At 43.9% G+C, this 20660-nt stretch overlaps 1 protein-coding gene across 1 annotated transcript in view; it reads left to right on the plus strand.

Moving 5' to 3' along the window:
• DDOST (dolichyl-diphosphooligosaccharide--protein glycosyltransferase non-catalytic subunit) overlaps positions 1–20660 on the plus strand; it is a 69464-nt gene that overhangs the window by 15922 nt on the left and 32882 nt on the right. Inside the window, exons 3-4 of the mRNA XM_078642575.1 lie at positions 62–148; positions 1823–1926. Of these exons, the coding sequence (XP_078498701.1) occupies positions 62–148; positions 1823–1926 (191 nt within the window). The remainder of the gene's footprint in view (positions 1–61; positions 149–1822; positions 1927–20660) is intronic.

Genomic DNA, 20660 nt, shown 5'->3' on the forward strand with positions numbered 1-20660 from the left:
TTGTTGTTCTTGTCTGATTTATGGGAGTTACGTTACATAAGTTGTCGAATGTCCCCTACAGATTTCGGCGGTAACATCAACACAGAGACCATTAGTGCCTTCATAGATGGAGGAGGAAGCGTTTTGGTGGCTGCCAGTTCAGATATTGGTGAGTAATAAAATCAAGGTGGTGTTTGAGGTGAAGTCCCACTGTATATGTGTTGCAATGTTTGGGTGAAGCTTGCATGCCTTAGCATTAGAAATTGCACATTATCTTTGTGTCTGTGCAGAAATATGATAGTTTATTGTTAATGCTCTGTGTTTGGCCACTGAGAACATGATTAGGTGATTTGATTATTTTCCTCACAAAGTCCCGTTTGCTGAAACCTTTTTGACTGTTGTTAAATTGTAATTGTAAAACCAAGGAATCTGTAGCATTCTATTTTTTTTTTAAGAGAGCCACAAAAGTGTGTTTTTTAAAGAAAAAACATTTTTGTATTACCTTTTGCTGGCATAGGCTTTTTAGCGTTGATATTGCTGGGCCTATAACTGCAATGGGTGGGTGAAAAGCAATTAACTGTAGAGAGGATTGACCAGGCATGAACTTTCCAACCCCTTTTACTCAAATGTAGTGTTAAAGCCAACCAAATTGATTATCATTTGGTGCAGTTCTCTAAATCGGTCCTCACCTGCTTTATACCTGGTGCAGCAAAAGTCAGAATCTAGGAGATTATGCAAATGCAGTTCAGGAACTCCTGGGTTGCACATACTTACTCTCACCTGAATGTTTCATACATTCAACTTGAAAATGTAAACTGACAGAGGTAGACTTGGACAATAGGCATCACAGAATTAGAAAGGAGGTAAAGCAGTGTCTGCTAATGGAGAAAAATCGCATGCGCTATCGTAAAAACCTGAGGCAAATTTGAAATAAATATAGGCAAGAAATAATCCATTGGTATAATCAATATGTGGATACCAAAGGCTGGGTCTATTTTTATTTTTCCACTTGTGTTTGTAGCCCAACATTAGCAGATAGGCGTTAGACTAGCCTTGCAAGTCATTCCTTCTGAATGCGGTTTATTCACCAAAAAGTCTGATCTAATAAGTGCAATATTTCGTTTGGTAACGTTGCAGTTGGATTTTGGAACATAATGATGAATAAATCAGCCGTTTATTTTTATTTATATACGATTTTCGTGATTTGCTGGAGAAGTTTTTGCTTTTAATTGTCTAGAAAATTGATAATTCATAGTGCAGCCTTCTGGCAAACTGTGCTTATACGTTCTCCAAGTTTCCCAGTAGGAGAACAAAGGCTCAGTGAAAGCTTTGACGAAGAGTGTGCAATGTGTGATTCAAAGAATTGGACTCCAGAGCTGTTCTTTTAATCATGAAACTGGAAGTGCCCCCCATTGTGAGGTTTCAGATTGAAAAATTAGAGCGATTGGTTGAGTTGTAAACTGTGACTACCTTTTTTCTTTTCCTAACTTGAACTAGTTGCTGTTTTTTTTCCTATGCTGTTAAACAGGGGTAGTTCAGGTCCTGCATGGGGCTTTCTAGACCTGTAAGCACATTTGCCATGCACAGGCTAGAGCTTCTCTTGCTTAAGGCTCAGTATTACCTCGTTCTGAGGAGTTAGACAAATGTGAAAGTTATTTATTGGCTTATGCTCAATCTGTGCCTTTGCTAAGAAGTGCATTGGAGCACTGAAGGTGTATTCCTTTGCCATGAGTGTGATATTTCAATTCTCCTAACCCTTATGACTTGAGTCCAATTCATCAACATGTTGAACCATAAATCTCAAACGCCATTCCTCTTTTAATATTATCTCCCTCACCCCAAGGTGACCCCCTGCGAGAACTTGGCAGTGAATGTGGCATAGAGTTCGACGAGGAGAAGACCGCAGTTATTGACCATCACAACTATGATATTTCTGATCCAGGCCAGGTAAGATCCTTTCACTCTTAGTTCTGTCATTAACCCTTGTTGGACAGGGATGCATCATGCAACTGCACCTTTTAGTTTACGATGTATGTAGATCATATCCCTGTTATAGGCAGTGGGGGCTGCGTTTGAACGATATGTTAAGGGCAGATCACTGTTAAAACTCAACTGCAAGTGTACAACATTTGGAAGATGGGGCACACTAAATAGAGCTTCTGAAGGTGTGTCCCACAGCATGACTGAGCTTTGAAAGGGGCAGTGTGATCTATCTTTAAGACATAGCATAGTCAAGCTTTGGGAGCACTGTATACAGCATGATCATCAAGGTGTGGAAAGGGTGGCCATCTATTATTATTTTTATTTTATTTTGAGAATTTGTAAAGCGCGACTGACACCTTGCAGGCTTCCTGGCGCTGGAAATTACTCTGTTAACGGTAAACCGGAAGAACAGTCGGACGGGCAATTTATTGGGGGAAGAGCCAGGTCTTAATACGTCTCCTGAAGGGAAGTAGCAGTGATATCTGACGTATGTCAGTGGGCAGGCTGTTCCACAGCTTGGCCGCTGCTACACTGAATGATCTGCCCCCTGTTCTAGTTCTGTTAAATCTGGGTACTTTTACCAGACAGGCAGAAGATGAACGTAAATCTCTGGCAGGAGTGTACCACCGGAACAGGGCTTGCAGAGGTTTAGGTCCAAGTCCGTGCAGCGCCTTAAAGACAATGCAGAGGGATTTGAAGGCCACTCTTTGTTTTAGGGGTAGCCAATGCAGCTCAGCCAGAGCTGCTGTGGCTGAGGCCCTCCTCGTCCAGCCAAGAGCCAGCTTGGCGGCGGCAGATTGAATTCGCTGTAGTCGGTCCAGCATCGTGACTGGAGACTCCAGGAGCAGGGCGTTGCAATAGTCAAGGCGACTGAGTATCGTGCACCTGACTATCGACGCCCTGGCTTGTGCCGGGAGAAGAGGCATGATTTTCCGCAGTGATCGAAGCAGGGCAGTGCAAATCCCCACGGTTTTCGTCACCTGGGTTTCCATACTTAGTTTGTTGTTCAGCATGGCTCCCAGGTTGCGCACCGAAGGAACTGGCAGAGGTTTGTCTCTGAACTCCGGGGGCCAGAATTCGTTCGGAAACTGACGGGGTATCTTAGTGCCTGAGCAGAACAGGACCTCCGTTTTCGCGGAGTTGAACTGGAGGGAATTACTGTGTAGCCATCCAGCCGTCTCTCTTAGGCAGTCGTGGAAGGTAGAGAAAGCATGATTATTAAGCTTTGGGGATGGGGGACACAATTTATTCAGGCTATTTTAGAAGCAGAAGGCTTGAACAAATATTTGTGGGTAAGTAGTGCGAGGGAGGATGGGACACAGAACTGTGTTTGATCTGGAAAGGAGGGCAGTTGCATTATTTATAAAGCTTTTGGGCTTACAGTGATCTCCAGTAACTTGAGCAGCAATTAAGGAACAGTTCGACATTTTTTTTTTATATTTTAATTTATTTAAGAACTCTCTTAATGCAATTGTAGTCGTATAAATAAGAAAAAACGATGCAAATTGTCTGCAGGATGACATGAGAGATCTAATGTGTGATTGCAACATCATATTTCAGTAATCGTAATAATTGTTTGATGGGACGCGAAAAATTTAATACTGAGACTGGCAATCCACTCTGTAGCGGTACAACTGTAGTGTAATCACTTGATCAAAATGAATTGGGTGCACAAGGGTATATTGCCCTCTGATCATGGGTGTAGGTCAGAAATGTGTCTGATGCATCCTCCTTTCCTGGTAGCAGCGTCCCCCACATGCCCTCCTCCTTCAGGTTCAAAAAGAATAATGTTAATTTTATCCACTTTGTTCAATTCCTTATTCAAAATAAGCACTCTTCAACCGTAGGGTTCTTGATTACATTTTTCTACTATTTCATCATGATGCATTCTCCTTAATTCGAAGGTATACAATTTTTTGGTATCCCATTAAATTGTCGTGGTTTCCTCAAACCCTTCTTTTATCCCAATGCATTTCGGGCTTTGCCCTTCAGAGGATCCATTTATCCTGGGAAAAGGTAAAACAACGATAAAACAACTGATAGTCCGAAATAGAGTGCATAACAAATACTACTAAATCCAGAACCAATCACATTTGTATTATAAATGGTCAACGTGCTCATTGGGATGTGAAATTCCAACATCAATCATTGTAAAGTCATATTGGTACAATGAAGGTCCAGCTTTGGTTCTTTTAGGTAACATGTCTATATAGTCAAAGCAACTGTGTGCTTCAGGAGCCATAAATGCCGATCCGACCAGGTGTATAAAGCGATGCAATCTCCAAGATAGTTTGAATGAGCAATCTTGGTCAAAACAGTGGTGATTCATGCAAAAACATGTGCTTGCTTTATTAAAAAATAAGTATGTGACTGTGGTTAGGTACGAAGTTGAAACTACTTCTGAATGAAACATAGCATTAAAGCAGTGAACCATGTTTTCTCTAACTGCTGCAAACTACTAAGTGCGGGGTTACAAAGAGCCGCCAGAGGGGACCTAACTTTGAGTAAAAACTCACAACGTGATTAAAAAAATGTGCCATCACACTCTGATAGTTTAAAACAAACGCATTGTCCCCCGTGATACCCGATATGCTTGCAACAATCCAAGCGCCCATAGAGTTCAAGGAAAGTTTGTGTCCTTAAATTCTTTAAGCACAAAGTCTCTCTCCTAGAGTCTCCAATGGCGTTAATCTGGATCGCCATCTTTGTGATTTTTAAATATCCTGATGAGTTTGTTGAAAGAAAGACGAGCTTGTCAGCTCAATGCCATGTTAGAGCATCGTATTTCATTCTAAATGTGAGGGAAAAAGGGACATGTTTAAGTTACGAAATGCAAGGATAATGAAAGACTAAATATACTGGATCCACGTCCAAAATGGTATTCACTAATGTCACAGTTTTGGTGTTGCAGAGAAAATGTACTAAAATATAAATCGGCTCCATGTTCAAGCGGAAGGAGCCGTGATTCAAGGGGGTTATTGATTAATCTAATGTGAAACGGACAGCAGTGGTATGAACTGCTCTGAATGTGACCAATCCCCGAGTTGACTGAATATGAAATGTGTTTATCTCGTGAATGTCCCCCGAGGGGCTTGGCAGCTGGAAAAAAATAGATAATGGGTATGAGATTATCATAATCTTAAGAAAGGATGGGTCTAAATAACATGGTCATGATAATCCCTTAAAGATCACAACTAAACTCAGTACGGTCGTTCAATCCTTTGAGTATTAAAGTGTCTAGGTTTTTGATTCAGTATATTTTCCTCCAGAGTAGCTTTTTTTTGCTTTTTGTTGTCGATGCCTTACTCAATTTGAAAAATCTCCAGAACTGTAAATCTCAATTGACTGACGTTTTCCCCATTGGTGTTGAAAAGTAAGGCCCCTGTAGATTTCTCATTTCTTGCATGAATGCTGCTTTTATGTTCAATTAATCTGGTTTTTATTTTTTCGTTCAGTCTTGCCTATATAGACTAGACCACAGGGGAATTTCAGTAAGTAAACACAATTTTTAAGCACATGCAACAGTGGGATACAATTTAATCTTGGTCCCTTGAGACAGGTGGGTGATGGTGCTGCCTTTTATGGTATTGCAACTTCCACAATGTAGACAAACAATTTTGCCCTTATGTATTGTAGTACCTTTTTTGTTCATCTTTTTTTGTAGAACCGCTTTAAAGTTCTTCGATCTTTGATATGTGAACAATGGTGGCTCATTGAAAATACCTCTGAATTCATTTTCGGTCTGAAGCATAGGCCAGTATGACTCAAACTTGCCCCGTTTTTCCTCACATTTAGAGTGAAATATGCCGCCCTAACATGGCTTTGAGCAGAATAGCTGCACTTGAGATCTTGTCCACTTTCTTTCTTTTGACACATTCATCACAATATTTAAAAGCACAAAGATATGCGATCCATATGAACGCTATCAGAGACTCTATATAAGAGACTTCACGCTTTATAGAGGCAAGGGCGCACATGAACTTTCCTTAAACCCTTGGATTGTTGTACGCATATTGGGTACCACGGATGACAATGCATTAGTATTAAACTATCAGATTGTAATGACACATTTTCTGGCTTACGTTTTTAGTTTTTAGGTCTCGCCCTGGAATAAGCATCCAAAGGATGCATTCCAGGGACGGAGACGTATAGTCACCTGTCTCGAGGGAAGGACGGACGAGAAGGTGCACGCGCTTCTCCCCGGCTGGATTCAGCTGCTTGCACGCGCACGTCGGCTCCGTCCACATTCACAGCAATTCCCGCGCCGTGCACATCCCCACACATACACACATGCATGCGCATACACACACACAGACACTCGCTCGCACACACTCTCTCCCCCCCCCGCAGTCATCACACACGCATACACACACGCACGCATACACACAGACTCCAAGACACATACACACACGCACGCGCGCTCACACACATACAGAGCCCCCCGCCGCCCCACGCACACACACATGCCCCCCGCCCTCGCAGCTCAGCAAAGGCCCCCACTCACCGGTACTCGTCTCCAGGCGAGGGCTCGTTGCAGGCGGCGGCGGTCTCTTCCTTCTGTGCGTGCGAGGCTCTCTCACCGGGAGCCCGCCCGGGCTTCCGGTGTGTCTTGACGTCCCGCCCCCGGCCTGCCTGACTTCCGCCCGGGATTGTACACCTTGTTTTTCTCGCCGTCTGTCTCGCTGTGTCTCATCTTCCAGTCCTAGTACCGTCAAGTGGTCAGTATTTGGTGAAGCTAGTTTTAAACTGCTGACGTGTTTAATTATGTAACATGTCATTTTACACTTATAAACTGCTTTATTATAAATGATCGCTGTTGCGTCTGCAGTTTGGTACGGTGTTTGCGAGTTGATGGCTGTTTTTTTTCCCCCATATATACGCCTGTGTGTGTTTATATAGATACATATTCACAGATATATATGCGTTATAGTTTAAAATATGTATTCATGTGCATTTACATGCGTGTATACCAGTGATTCATCATGAGGCAATGCTAGATATGAAACCGCTACACCCATTTAACATGTGTCTGGTTTTTGTTGTGAATCGCCTTTTTAAACACGTGATTTCATTGCCATGTTTTCCTGCATGTGTTTCAGATTAACTAATTTCTCAGCCTGCGTGTACCGTTTAATGTCACCTTTCTTATATCTACCCGTCGTCTGCACCAACTGTAACTTAATAATGAAAAATACGACTATTCCTGAATAAACCCTTTTTCTTTACCGACAAATATATTCGGGTCTCTAGCAGTGTATTTTGTCCTTGTTTACTTTGTAGCGCCTCGACGTTCACCGCGGCACAAAACACGTTTTTTCCGTAAAACAGTAACGATCATGTTTAACCATAAATAACTCTTAACCGATCTTAGTGGAATGTTAAAATACCTGTGAAGGTGAGGCGAGGTACATTTAATAAAAACACTATTTATTAAACTACAAAGATATCACAAAACAACAACATGGGGAACAGGCAGGGTTTTGTAAATGCCCCCCTTTGATTCAAATGTGCCTTGACGGGAAATTACTGTTTTCAGCGCTACAGTCACAGTTCACAACAGCGATCTTTTACTCATCCTGTATTCAAACCTCAAGTCGGCATTTCCTGGTCTTTAGTACATGTTCGCTGGTCGGCAGCTGCCTCACTACATGTTCGTTGTTTTATTAATACATATAAAATTTTACACGCCACCATCTCCCATCGAGCGTGCGTGAGTTTACAAACTACACGTGCAATGTCAACAACAGGGGTAGCTCACAGCCGAACAAATCTCAGATATAGTTAATAAAAAACGGAATCCTGGGAAAGTCCAACTTTGTGCAGGCAACAAACATCAACTGGTTCACTCTCGAGAGGGGGACAAATATTGGAACTTTAGGCCACACACACTGCGCACTCACACACTGCACACTGCTTTAGGCCACACACACTGCGCACTCACACACTGTGCCCTCACACTACTTTAGGTCACATACACTGTGCCCTCACACTACTTTAGGCCACACACACTGCGCACTCACACACTGCGCACTCACAAACTGCGCACTCACACACTGTGCCCTCACACTACTTTAGGCCACACACGCTGCACACTCACACACTGTGCCCTCACCCTACTTTAGGCCACACACACTTCACACTCACACACTGCGCACTCGCACACTGTGCCCTCACACTACTTTAGGACATACACACTGTACCCTCACACACTGTGCCCTCACCCTACTTTAGGCCACACACACTTCACACTCACACACTGCACACTCGCACACTGCGCACTCGCACACTGTGCCCTCACACTACTTTAGGACATACACACTGTACCCTCACACTACTTTAGGCCACACACACTGCACACTCACACAATGCGCACTTACACACTGCGCACTCACACTTCTTTAGGCCAGACACACTGAGCCCACATACTACTTTAGGCCACATACACTGCGCCCTCACACTACTTTACTCCACACACTCTGCACCCTCACACACTCTGCACCCTCACACACTCTGCACCCTCACACACTCTGCACCCTCACACACTCTGCACCCTCACTCACTCTGCACCCTCACACACACTGCACCCTCACACACACTGCACCCTCACACACACTGCACCCTCACACACTCTGCACCCTCACACACACTGCACCCTCACAAACTCATTGCCACATAATTATATGCTACATAATTACACTGCACTCAATGCAACATACACTCCAAACGATACCACTCAGTGCCACATAATTATATGCTACATAATTCCCACTGCGCTCAACGCAACATACACTCCAAACACCACTCAGTGCCACATAATTACACACCACATAATTACACTCTACTAAATGCAACACACACTCCACACAATACAACTCAGTGCCACATAATTATATGCGACATAATTACAATGCAACATACACTTCAAACAATACCACTCAGTGCCACATAATTACACTCCACACAATTACACTCTACTGAATACAACATACACTCCTCATAATACCACTAAGTGCCACATAGTTATATGCTACCTAATTACATAGCGCTCAACGCAACATACGCTCCAAATACCACTCAGTGCCACATAATTACACACCACATAATTACACTCTACTGAATACAACATACACTCCAGACAATACCACTCAGTGCCACATAATTATATGCTACATAATTACACTGCGATCAACGCAACATACGCTCCAAATACCACTCAGTGCCGCATAATTACACGCCACATAATTACACTGCACTCAATGCAACATACACTCCAAATACCACTCAGTGCCACATAATTACACGCCACATAATTACACTGCACTCAATGCAACATACACTCCAAATACCACTCAGTGCCACATAATTACACGCCACATAATTACACTGCACTCAATGCAACATACACTCCAAATACCACTCAGTGCCACATAATTATACGCCACATAATTACACTGCACTCAATGCAACATACACTCCAAATACCACTCAGTACCACATAATTACACGCCACTCAATGCAACATACACTCCAAATACCACTCAGTGCACACAATTACACGCCACATAATTACACTGCACTCAATGCAACATACACTCCAAATACCACTCAGTGCCACATAATTATATGCTACATATTTACACTGCACTCAACGCAACATACACTCCAAATACCACTCAGTGCCACATAATTATATGCTACATATTTACACTGCACTCAACGCAACATACACTCCAAATACCACTCAGTGCCACATAATTACAAGCCATATAATTACACTATCTATCTATCGCCCTCACTCTTTCTATCGCCCTCCCTCTATCTATCGCCCTCCCTCTATCTATCGCCCTCCCTCTATCTATCGCCCTCCCTCCATCTATCGCCCTCCCTCTATCTATCGCCCTCCCTCTATCCATCTATTGCACTCACTCTATCTATCTATTGCACTCACTCTATCTATCTATTACACTAACTCTATCTATCGCATCACCACAGCATCACTCAGCACCACCACAACATCACTCAGGGGCACCACAACATCACTCAGGGGCACCACAACATCACTATGAGCTACTACAGCATCTGTTTGAAGCCTCTCTTTCAAACACTAATGCATGTCTGTATAATAATGCGGCTGCTGCTCTTCAAAGGTACAGGGAGCAGTTCACAGACGGTCCTGCCGGATCACATTTTGCAGCCGTACAATACCTCAAAGACGCGCTGACGCATTTTAAAGTTTGACGAGACAGAGCACTGCACTGAATTTCCACATTGGCCGCAAACCTTAGGAGGCTTTTGTTCAAAGCTGCAAGAAAAGTTCATGCTATCTGCTGCATTTCAATAGCTGTTGGATCTGAAGTGTATTTCATGTTTGTCCTCAGAAAAAAAGAGCTTTTCTTCAAAAAATGATCACTGTTCTATTTATAGTGCACGCTGTGTACCTGTTTTAAAAGTGCGCTGGGTAGCTGGGGTTATAGTAACGCGAGTGATGCTCACACTCAGGTGCAGTTTACAGTAAAACGGCGGACCCGCAGCAACTCTGAAAATCGCACTGTAGCAGCCCACAGGTGAAGTCCCACATCGCCACTGTGGCTAGGACATCCCTGATCTCTATTTTGTTTTCTAGAAAGATGCCTCCCCTGTTAATAGCAGGCAAATATTGCTAATTATTTTACCCAGTTGCTATCACAATAGACATTAACAGCAGGAAACCACATCCAGCGTTATAAAAACAAAACGTAACTACTGCAAAAAAAAATAGCCAATGCCATTTACAATACTAAAAGCTCAAACTTATCCTAATGCGAGACCTATTGCATTGCAAATGCTTGTTCTTATAGTTAGATCCACTCTGGGGGCTCTTTCTAACCCTGCACCTAGTAGTTTGGTCCGTTGGAGGAAACCTGGTTCACTGCTTTAATGCTATATTTCCCTCTAAGGTAATTTAAACTTCGTGCCTAACCACTGGCATGTACCTTTTTTATTTAATTTTTTTTATTTTTATTTTTAAATTTTATTTATTACATCGAACAATGTTTTTGATGAATCACCACCGTTTTGATGAAGATTGCTCATCCAAGCCATCTTGGAGTTCGTATCCGTTTATACACCTGTTCGAATTGGCCTTTATGGTTCCTGAAGCATGTAGTTGCTTTGACCAGTAGACCCGCTACCTAAAAGCCCAACAGCTAGACCTTCCGTGTACAATTATGACTTTACGACGGTTCACATAGATGTTGGAATTTCCCCTCATAATGAGCCCCATGACAATTTAAACAATATAAATGTTAAGGGTTCTGGATTTAGTAGTATTTGTTATGCACTCCATTTCAGAGTATCAGTTTACTCTTTGTTTCACCATCACCCAGGATAAATGTACCCCCAAAGAAGGGTATACCCCCAAAATGCATTGGGTTAATATAAGTGTATGAGCATACCATGACTATTCAATGGGATGGCCAAATATTGTATACCTTTTGAATGAAGACCACTGCATCATGATGATTAATTGAATGAACAGCACTACGATTGAAGGAATTGAACAAAGAGTGGTTAAAATTCACACTATTCTTTTTATCTCACAAAGAGGAGTGCATTTGGGGATGCCACTCTCAGGAAAGAATTGTGCATCTGACTTGCAAGTAAAATATAATGCACCTATTCATCGAAGTATACAGTCCTTTTTCCGGTGATAGTGATCTATAGGGAAAAAACTTCCTGTGGAGAGATTATAGTCTTTACGTTGAATTCTGACCAAGACATTGTCCAGTGGTGTAGCTGTGCATTTCTGCAGGCATCTGTGGCATGTGGCTTGAGGTCATTGGAGTAACATCAGTACTTCTAATAAGATATGGCTCCATTTATTCTCTGGACTACTTTGGGTTGGTAGCATGGATGAAAATGTATCTGTCAGATCCTTGCAGTATGTTGCATTATTTAACCAGGCCGACGCCATCAATCTTCAGAGCAAGGCCTTGACTATTCTGTATTTAGCAAGACTGAATTAGCATGCCTGTTAATTTTCTTATGCACATAGGAATCTCTGCAACGTATTCCAATAATGCTATGAGAAAAACATTTGAGTGTAAGTAACATTTAAGTTTACCCTAATTGACATAACCCGTTGGGGTTGTGTAAAAATGATTGTAGAATTGGGATTCTGTCATCTTGGTGGCTAGTATAGTAATCTTTCAGGTCATTTCAGTGCTGAGTGGGAACATAAGAGGCAGCGTGGAAGCCTGAAGGATGAGATTGAGGAAACCATTGTTCTCGAATCATATTCCATAAAGTGCTTACACAAGAGGTTAGCCCCCCTTCCTTGAGATGTAAGGGGCAGCCTGGAAGCATTATTCAGATTCGTCCTGCCCTTGTCCATATGTTGCGACCAGTTGAGTGAGCACTTTGTCCTGTGTTTGACAGATCCTATATTCCAATTTGTCAAGAGTTCGTCATGACGTTTGGAGCTGAGCTCAGAATCTGTTGCTTTTCTCTAGTATCAGCCCAACGCAATCTAATTTGGAGCTAGAATTCAATTGCAGTTCAGTAAGCATCAGCAACAAGCTGTGAAGGCTAGACGGCAAAAGAAAAGAGGCATTGTGTGTGGTAGCAAGGCTGTGTAATGTAGGTAAGCCTTGTGCCTTCTTAGCAGATGTTTTGGAGAATGAGAGCTTGGCTTAATATACATCTACCATACAAAAAAAGTTCTTTGGTGACCAGCCATCTAGACTGGTATTCGTTATCTCTATGTCCTAAGAGATGAGAGCAAACCCAAGGATCCAGAACGTGAAGGGGAGGAGTTTTAGATTGACAGAGGGCCAAACTGATTGGTGAAGCAGCCTGATGGGTCAGTGGCAGATGATTGACTGTTGTCATAAGAAACACATTGCTAGGCATGATTTGGTGAGAGTCCAGTATAGGTGACAGATGCATCAATGAAGAAGTAAGATATGTTGAGTGGATGGGACGTTAAATATCTACACTCTGGTATGCAAGGCTTGAAAGAGTTGTCTGCTATTTTCATGTCTTTTGGATACTATTTGTGTGGCTCTGCCATGCTAAGGGATGGAGTTATATTATTGGGGGGGGGAGGGGTTCTACATTGGATCATGCTGGTTAGTTGTAGAAGGCATAAGTAAGTCAAATAATGCTTTATTCGAGGTACACTCATTAAAGCAAGTACAGAGTAAAATTTGACAGTCAAAGGCTATTGATCTTTGCCTAATAGACCATGCCCATCCAAGGTACTTGGCTATAGCTAACACTAAACAGACCCTCCAGCTTATCGCGATTTCGCGATTTGCAAAAAAATCGCGAAATCGCGCGATCTCCGCAAATGCCGCGATATTTGCCATAAAGCCCGCGAAATTTGCCGTTTCCGCCCGTCGCCCCCGTTTCCGCCTTAAAAGAAGGCGCGAGGCACCCATTGAGTCATTTGCGGCGAGAGAAGACGGCGGCCGAGCGAAGGGAGAAGAAGACCAGCACCACACCAAGAGGGGGAGGAGAGAGCACGAAGCTGCAGCGACGACACGAAGACTCTTCCTCAGCAGAGACCGGGGCTCGGAGCAGGAGGAAAAGCCGGCCGGCAAACAGAAGACAGGTAAGTCCGGTCCGTCCTACGCTGGTGGGGCCCCGCCGCACACCTAGGGGAGAGCGCTGCCCTGGTGGGAGGGGGGCAGCGGAGATGTGGCCGACCGGCCCCGGGCTGCGTGTTTCTGTGAGAGCGCTGGCCGGGTGGGAGGGGGGCAGTGCAGGGAGGCGCAGGGAGTAACAGTGCCACAAACTGTGTAAAGCGCTCGCACATGTTTTTATCTGTTGTTTACTCATACAAGGATTTTCATGTCAGCAAATTTGTGTGGGCGCTATGTGAGGACTGGATAATACAGGGCGTGAATGCCCTGGGAGTTTTTGTACACCAACACGCTTACATATTTCGTTACATACAAAGACTCTTTCCTGCAATGAAAAAGGCTGTCGATTTACCTGCTCGTGGGGGAAGTTGTTTTATCCCTGTGAAAATATACTTGCCCATAAAGAAATAAAAAGTTATCAAGTACATTTACACCTTCATTGCATATTTTCGCATACAAAAATATACATATGTATACTTTGGCATGAATAAATACAGTAGATTTGCTCCCATGCAAGGCCAATTTCCAACCATTTTTTGTGGATTTGGCCCAGTGGCAAGAGGTGGCATCATCAAAATTGTCTGGGGGGAAGCATGTTGAACTCAATTTACTCAGTTTTAAGGCATGACCTTTGACTCAAGTAAAGTTTCAGCAAATGATGTCACGCAAAGTAATGTGATTGTATGAGGCCCTTTGAGGATGCCGCTAGAAAGATGGAAGTTGGCATATGCTAACAACTGGACACAAGATACCCATAATCATTATCACATCCCATTACCACAGGTTGTACCCTTCTCCGAAGGCGTCAGAGCGCTTCACATTAGGAACAGAGATGAAACATAATGAGAAACATTACAAAAGAACAGATTGCAAAAACATACGTTACTTACATAAGGTAATAGTGACAATTGTGAGCAAACAAAATACATGAGGTAGTAAAGGTAATAGTGACAATTGTGCGCAAACAAAATACATGAGGTAGTAAAGGTAATAGTGACAATTGTGCGCAAACAAAATACTTGAGGTAGTAAAAATTGTGAGCAACCAAAAATACATGAGGTAGTCAAAAGTGCACAAGAGGAGATGAAAGTGACAAGTGTGCAGTTATAAGAGAAAACAAAGTATAATTTGATACCACACATCCATTTCCTTGGTTTCTGTATATTTTAAAACACGGTAACTGTGCGGTCCTGACGTGTCCCACCACTTGTCTCTCCTTTTACAATTATTTATAGTTTTGCATGAAGGAAAACATAAACCCAGGCTTACGAAAAAGTATGTGTCCAGGACTAAAGGATTTTTGTAAATGTGGATATTAAGGTTGCTTTCTCCCTACTTGCAAGCTAGTCACCTGCAAAAGAAACAAAAATTAGTGACATCGTTTTGTTATAATTTTTTTATTTATTTAATATATGCTCAGCAATCAGTACAGTCCTAGTTTCTTTACTCTACAAAGCGCTGTGAATGATTGATAGCATTTGTAAAGCTCTCCCCTAAATGGCTGTTTATTTTCTACAGAGTGAAGAGCTGGAAACGGAAAGTTAGGCTGTTCGATGGGTTCAGGGGGGTTTCAACGTGAGAGGGGGAGCATGGAGCGGGCCAAGATTAACATGCCTTTTAACTAAAACAAATGGGCTGAATTGTAAATAAACAAAATGTACATAGCTCCATGTTGTCAAATAACTCAAACAGTAAGATATATGTGTTTGGTGTTGCAAAAACCCCAAAATAAAATGCCGCTAAATGCCGCTAAATTTCCATTTTTGTGCCGCTAAATTTTCATTTTTGTGCCGCTAAATTTGCCAATCCATGCCGCTATATCCTGGGGGGTCTGACTAAAGGCATTAAAGTGCTTGTGCGTATGATTCGTAGGGCAACGGTACTACTGCTGGTACCCAGATTTTTGCATATTGGTGCTAACCAGATGCGTCTTGGGTCAGAGTACGCAGTGCAAGAGAATAAAAAATGACCAACTGTTTCTGTAGTAGCACCACAAGCAGGACAGCTATCGTGCAATCCTCCACCTCACCTACCCGTTAATGATCTGAGTGGAAGTGCTCCTGCTCTTAGTTGGAAGAGGAGTTTCCTGTCTCCTGGCTTTGTTATGGCGTCCCAGTACGGTTCCAGGCAAGGATATAGCTTAGCTTCTAAAAATCCTCCAGCCATGGACTCTGCACTAATGCTGCTCCAGGTCCGAACAGCAACCCTCTCCCAGTAGATTTCTTTTATGGTCTTTTTTGCTGGGAAAGTGGTATCTGCTGGATTGTACCATAGTGCCTGGAGGCCCAGTTCGCTCAGGGTTAGACAAAGATTTTTAAGCCACCCGATTTTGTGAAACTCGTCCTTTTTGATGATGTCTAGGAAGCCCTCTGCATAATGTGAAAGCTCAGGCGTAGTCCAGAGCCTTCGCCAGTACAAAATCGGACGAAGTCTAACCAGATCTCCAACCGCTTTTCTGCCTAGGTCATACCTGAGCGGCACCAGTGGGGTACTCTTGGGGACACCAGTGATGGCCCGGAGAAACTTGTTTTCCGAAGATTGGAGTGCGGCCACCTTCGCGAATCCCCACATCTCATCACCGTATAATGCAGAGCCGAGTGCCTTAGCTTCGTATCCCTGCAATGCTGGCTTTATCGGTCTAGTCAAAGATTTTCTGTGTTCTAGACCAAGAACGCCAGCCAATTGCCTGTGCCTAAGTGAAGCGATGTGTATATGCTGGGACCATCTAAGAGTGTTAGTTATACGGATTCCCAGGTATGTAAAGGCTTCCACTTCTTCCAAAGGGCGACCATTCATGATTAACTTAGACTTAAAACTCCGGTGCGGGTTAAAAATCATGAGTTTAGTCTTGGCACGTTGACTTCCAGGCCATGCTCCCCACAGAATTGGGTGAAAATAGACAAAGCACGCTGTAAACCACTTGGAGTCTTAGATAAAATCAACGTGTCGTCTGCAAACATTAAAATGGGAATTTTCATACCAGCTAACGAGGGGGCATCCACGTTCGAAGACAGCATACGAGCAACAACCCCATTAATATATTGTGTAAACAGTGTGGGCGCCATGGAGCACCCTTGGCGAACGCCACGCTCCACTGGGAAGTCTGCAGTCACCTTACCTTGACCCCCCCCCCCCCCCCCCCCACTGGATCTTCGCATAATTAGCTTCGTGAAGCCTCATTATCATGGTCAACAGCTCATCTGGGACACTCTGACTCTTTAGCACCAGCCACAGCTTGGACCTAGGTACTAGGTCGAAGGCAGCCTTCAGATCGTCAAAAGCCGCATACACACTGCCCCCACCCAGTATCCCTGTCCTCCACTGGAGCAAGGTGAAGCGGAACACCTGGTCAACTGTACTAGACGACCTTCGAAATCCTGCTTGGAATTGAGACAGGGCGTTGTTCTCCTCAGCCCAGTCAAGGATCCTGTTTACAACTAGACGACCAACAACTTTTTGGATAGTGCTGATAAGGCTAATGGGCCTGTAATTGCCCGGCTGGGATCGGTCGCCTTTTTTAAACACGGGTATTATTACTGCTCCCTGCCAGGATTTTGGAACAGCTGTGCCCCGAGCGATTGCATTGGTAAGGAGATGAATGTACTTACACCATCGCTCTTTGTCATTGATAAAGATATTAGCTGGAACACCATCTAATCCTGGGGCTCTGCCACTGGACACTGTATTAAGGGCCATCATTATTTCTTTCGTACTAAGGGAGTCGTCTTTGTAAAAGACGGGGCTTAGATCGGCCGCCACAGTGGCATGTTGGGTTTCAGCATATTGGGGCTTAAAATAATTCACCCACTCCTCTTCTGACACATTATTATTGGGAGATTCAGGTAGTCCCTCCCTTCCCCATTTTACAACATTCCAAAAATGCCTGGAATTGTTCCTATCACTAGCTGCCTTTAGTTCCAACCAGTGAAGCTCATCCCATGCTTTCTTTGCCTTTTTTATGCTATCCTTGTAATCCTTTCTAGCTACTCGGATGGCGATAGGTTGCCTGCCTTTTATAGCAATTCCTAGCGCTAACCGAGATTTCTTACATGGGGTATTGTACCATTTTGCCTGCTTGCGTGGTCCTTCTCCCTTGTTTCTCACAGGTTTTACAAAATGGTTCTTGATAGCACAAAAAAGAGTGTCATGAATTGCAACTACACTATTTGAGCCTGGATGGGACAGGTTAATTTGCTCTATAGCCAATATTGCTTTGTCAGCTTCGGTGTTAATACTGGCAATGGCCTCTAGGTTAGTTGCAACATGTGCCCATTTTAACCTGCGCATGTCATTAGAGGGAACAATCAAAGGCGGAAGGGCTCCCTCGGTATTTGAGATCACACTGTTAGAAGTCCACCATTTGTGATCTACACACAACGGGTTGTGGTTACTCTCAATCCGCCATTTAACCTCCATATCACAGACCAGGGACCATATCTTGAGACTGCATAGAACATAATCGATTCTGCTTCTGCTCCGACCATTGTCAAATGTACAGGATCCAACCTTATCACTCAGAGTCCTCCCATTTAATGCTCGCAAACCCTTTTCGTAACATATGGCATTCAGACAGATGACATCCTCAGACCAACGGGGAACTGTTTTTAACAATAATTTAGGTACGCCCCATTGCCTATCCTCTTCATCTCCTAGAAAGTCATCGTCGATTGACAAGGGTTCGAAGGTTCGGTTTAGGTCACCAGCAATCACAATATTATTGTCTTGGAAATGGTTGTCAAGGAGGGAACCCAAGGCCGCTAAAACCTCTGACCTCCCACCTCTGCTACCCCTGACATAGACATTGTAGATATCAAGATAACCCAAAGAACCTGAGGCAACTCTGATGAGTTGAATATCTCTGTTTCTGGTATCTATAACCTTGACAGTTAGCCGAAGACACTGTCGGACCCAGATGGTTAAACCTCCCATCTGTCTCCCCTTAGCACCCTTTGTTGCGTGCACAGAGTAATTTAGATATCCATGAGCGAAGGATGGTTCACATAGCCAAGTCTCCTGAAACATACATATATCAAAATTATTGACAAAGTCTACCCAGTCCTGAGAATCATGCTTGGCACGTAACCCTGCAATATTCCATGAGACCAACCTCCCCAGCCCCTCCCTGCTACCACCAGATGGTTTAGTTGTATTAATTACAGGGGAAAGTGGGGTGTGGCCTTGGTCGAATTCACTAGGCGTCTCTAGGTGTAAGCTGGTAATTAAAACAGGCCTACTCGCTGTATCAGTCACTGAGATATGCCTCAGGGGTGAGGCATCAGTCTGCAGTGGAAGCCCTACTGCCTCAACGGTTACTGGGACTTCTGTACATACCCCATCAGTTGGAACCACCAGATTTCCAGCAGTTGGCATAGACAGTACTGCTGTTTGTCAATCATTATTGTCTAGCCCAGAACAATTCCTATCATTGGATCTTCCTACACTGTTTGGAATTGTGGGCAGACTGTGGGGACAAGTTTTCCTTAGTTGGATCTGGGATTTAGATGGAGCACTAGATCTAAACTCTAATGTGAAGAGGTTATCGGCTAGGAATGCAGATTTTAAGGTTAACTCTATAGATTCACATGGGAAAATCGGGGAACTTAACCGTTTTGACTCCACGATGTCCTCCCTAATTACAGAGCGACATCCTCTAACATGGCGTAGCCAGTGGATCGCCTTGTTAGTTAGGGAGTCTGGGTGCTCGCTGTTACCCAACTTCGAAGATTTTAATTTAGGAACATTGGTCAAGTATATTATGTTCCTGTTAAAGTGGGTTTTGTTAGAGTATGAGTTCCCCCTAATCCGAGAGTTGTTGTCGTCGACATTTGTCGGACTCACAGCCACCCCTGCTGGTTTTGCTTGTGTACAAGCTAGATCAAGCGTTTTTTCTCTTACCTCTCTTACCTCTTCTCTACCGCCCTCTCTTCCCCGAGCTTGTGTTATAAGCCCTTCATTCTTTTTCTTCGGGAGTGGCGGGCCAGTACTCAAGCCAGCGGCTTTACCTGAAGTCAGGTCACTGCACTTATTTGAACTTTTGGCTAAGGGTACTTTAGTTGTTACGTGAGATTTTATAGGAAAAAGATTTCGAACAGGAGGTATGGCGTTAGGTGATGTTCTAATTTCCCTCTCAGATTTGTCATTAACAATAGAAGTTAAACTAATGACCAAAGCCCTCAGCGACTCAATTTCATCCCGTAACAACATGACAAGGTTGGTCAGAGCACCGACCTCCTCGGTTGATGCCTTGGCACTACTAGTGGCAATGTGTAAGGGGGGAGTGGGCTCATTGTGAATTTCCGCCAAGACCGCAAATCTATTGCCTAAGAGTACTTGCGGGGCAGGTGACAGAGTCAGGTTAGTACTTTCGGGGTCTAGGTCGAGGTGGGTAGATAGATCATCAATGTTAGGAGTCTCTGTAGATGGATTTGGACAGTCCCCAGTTAGATTTATCATACTGTCCTTAAGTTTTCTTTTGGCCTTAAACATATCTGGGATTGTAGTTGGAAATGCAGCATCATGAACTTGTTTTATGAGGAGCCGCCCCTTAGGATTCGAGGCGATCTCGCTGTTACCTTCTTGCTCAGACACAAGAATGTCCCTGCACTCATCCACAAGGGCATCAATACGGTCCATTACATTGTTTCCGACGGGTTGATTTGACTTTTTAGATGGTTTCTTCCCCTTACGATGCTTCGGCGGTTTACCAAGTCCATTCCCCCCCCTCCATTGATTTACGTTTCCCCATGTAACTTGTGTATCAGCCAGTCCCCGCAAAGATCCACTTACACAGTTAGTAGCAGGTGAATTCTAGGTAGATGGTTGTTAGGGATGTGGCCCGTCCCGTCCCTTGTCGTTCCCGGACGGCCACAGACGGCCCGCCCTTTGCCCGGGATTGCCCCGGGCGCTCCCGCGACGCGGGTGCGGCGTCCTTTTAGCGCGCCTCTTGGTGCGAGATGACAGCTGGTCGCCTCTCCCGCCGCTGGGGCATCTGGGGATTGTAGTTTTCCCCGGTCGCCTCCCTCCACACTGCGGCCGCTAAAGCTGGAATCTGCGGCGGCGGACGGGAGGCTGGGG

Source organism: Lissotriton helveticus, chromosome 5_1 (genome assembly GCF_964261635.1).
Source record: "Lissotriton helveticus chromosome 5_1, aLisHel1.1, whole genome shotgun sequence".
Classification (NCBI taxonomy): Eukaryota; Metazoa; Chordata; class Amphibia; order Caudata; family Salamandridae; genus Lissotriton; species Lissotriton helveticus.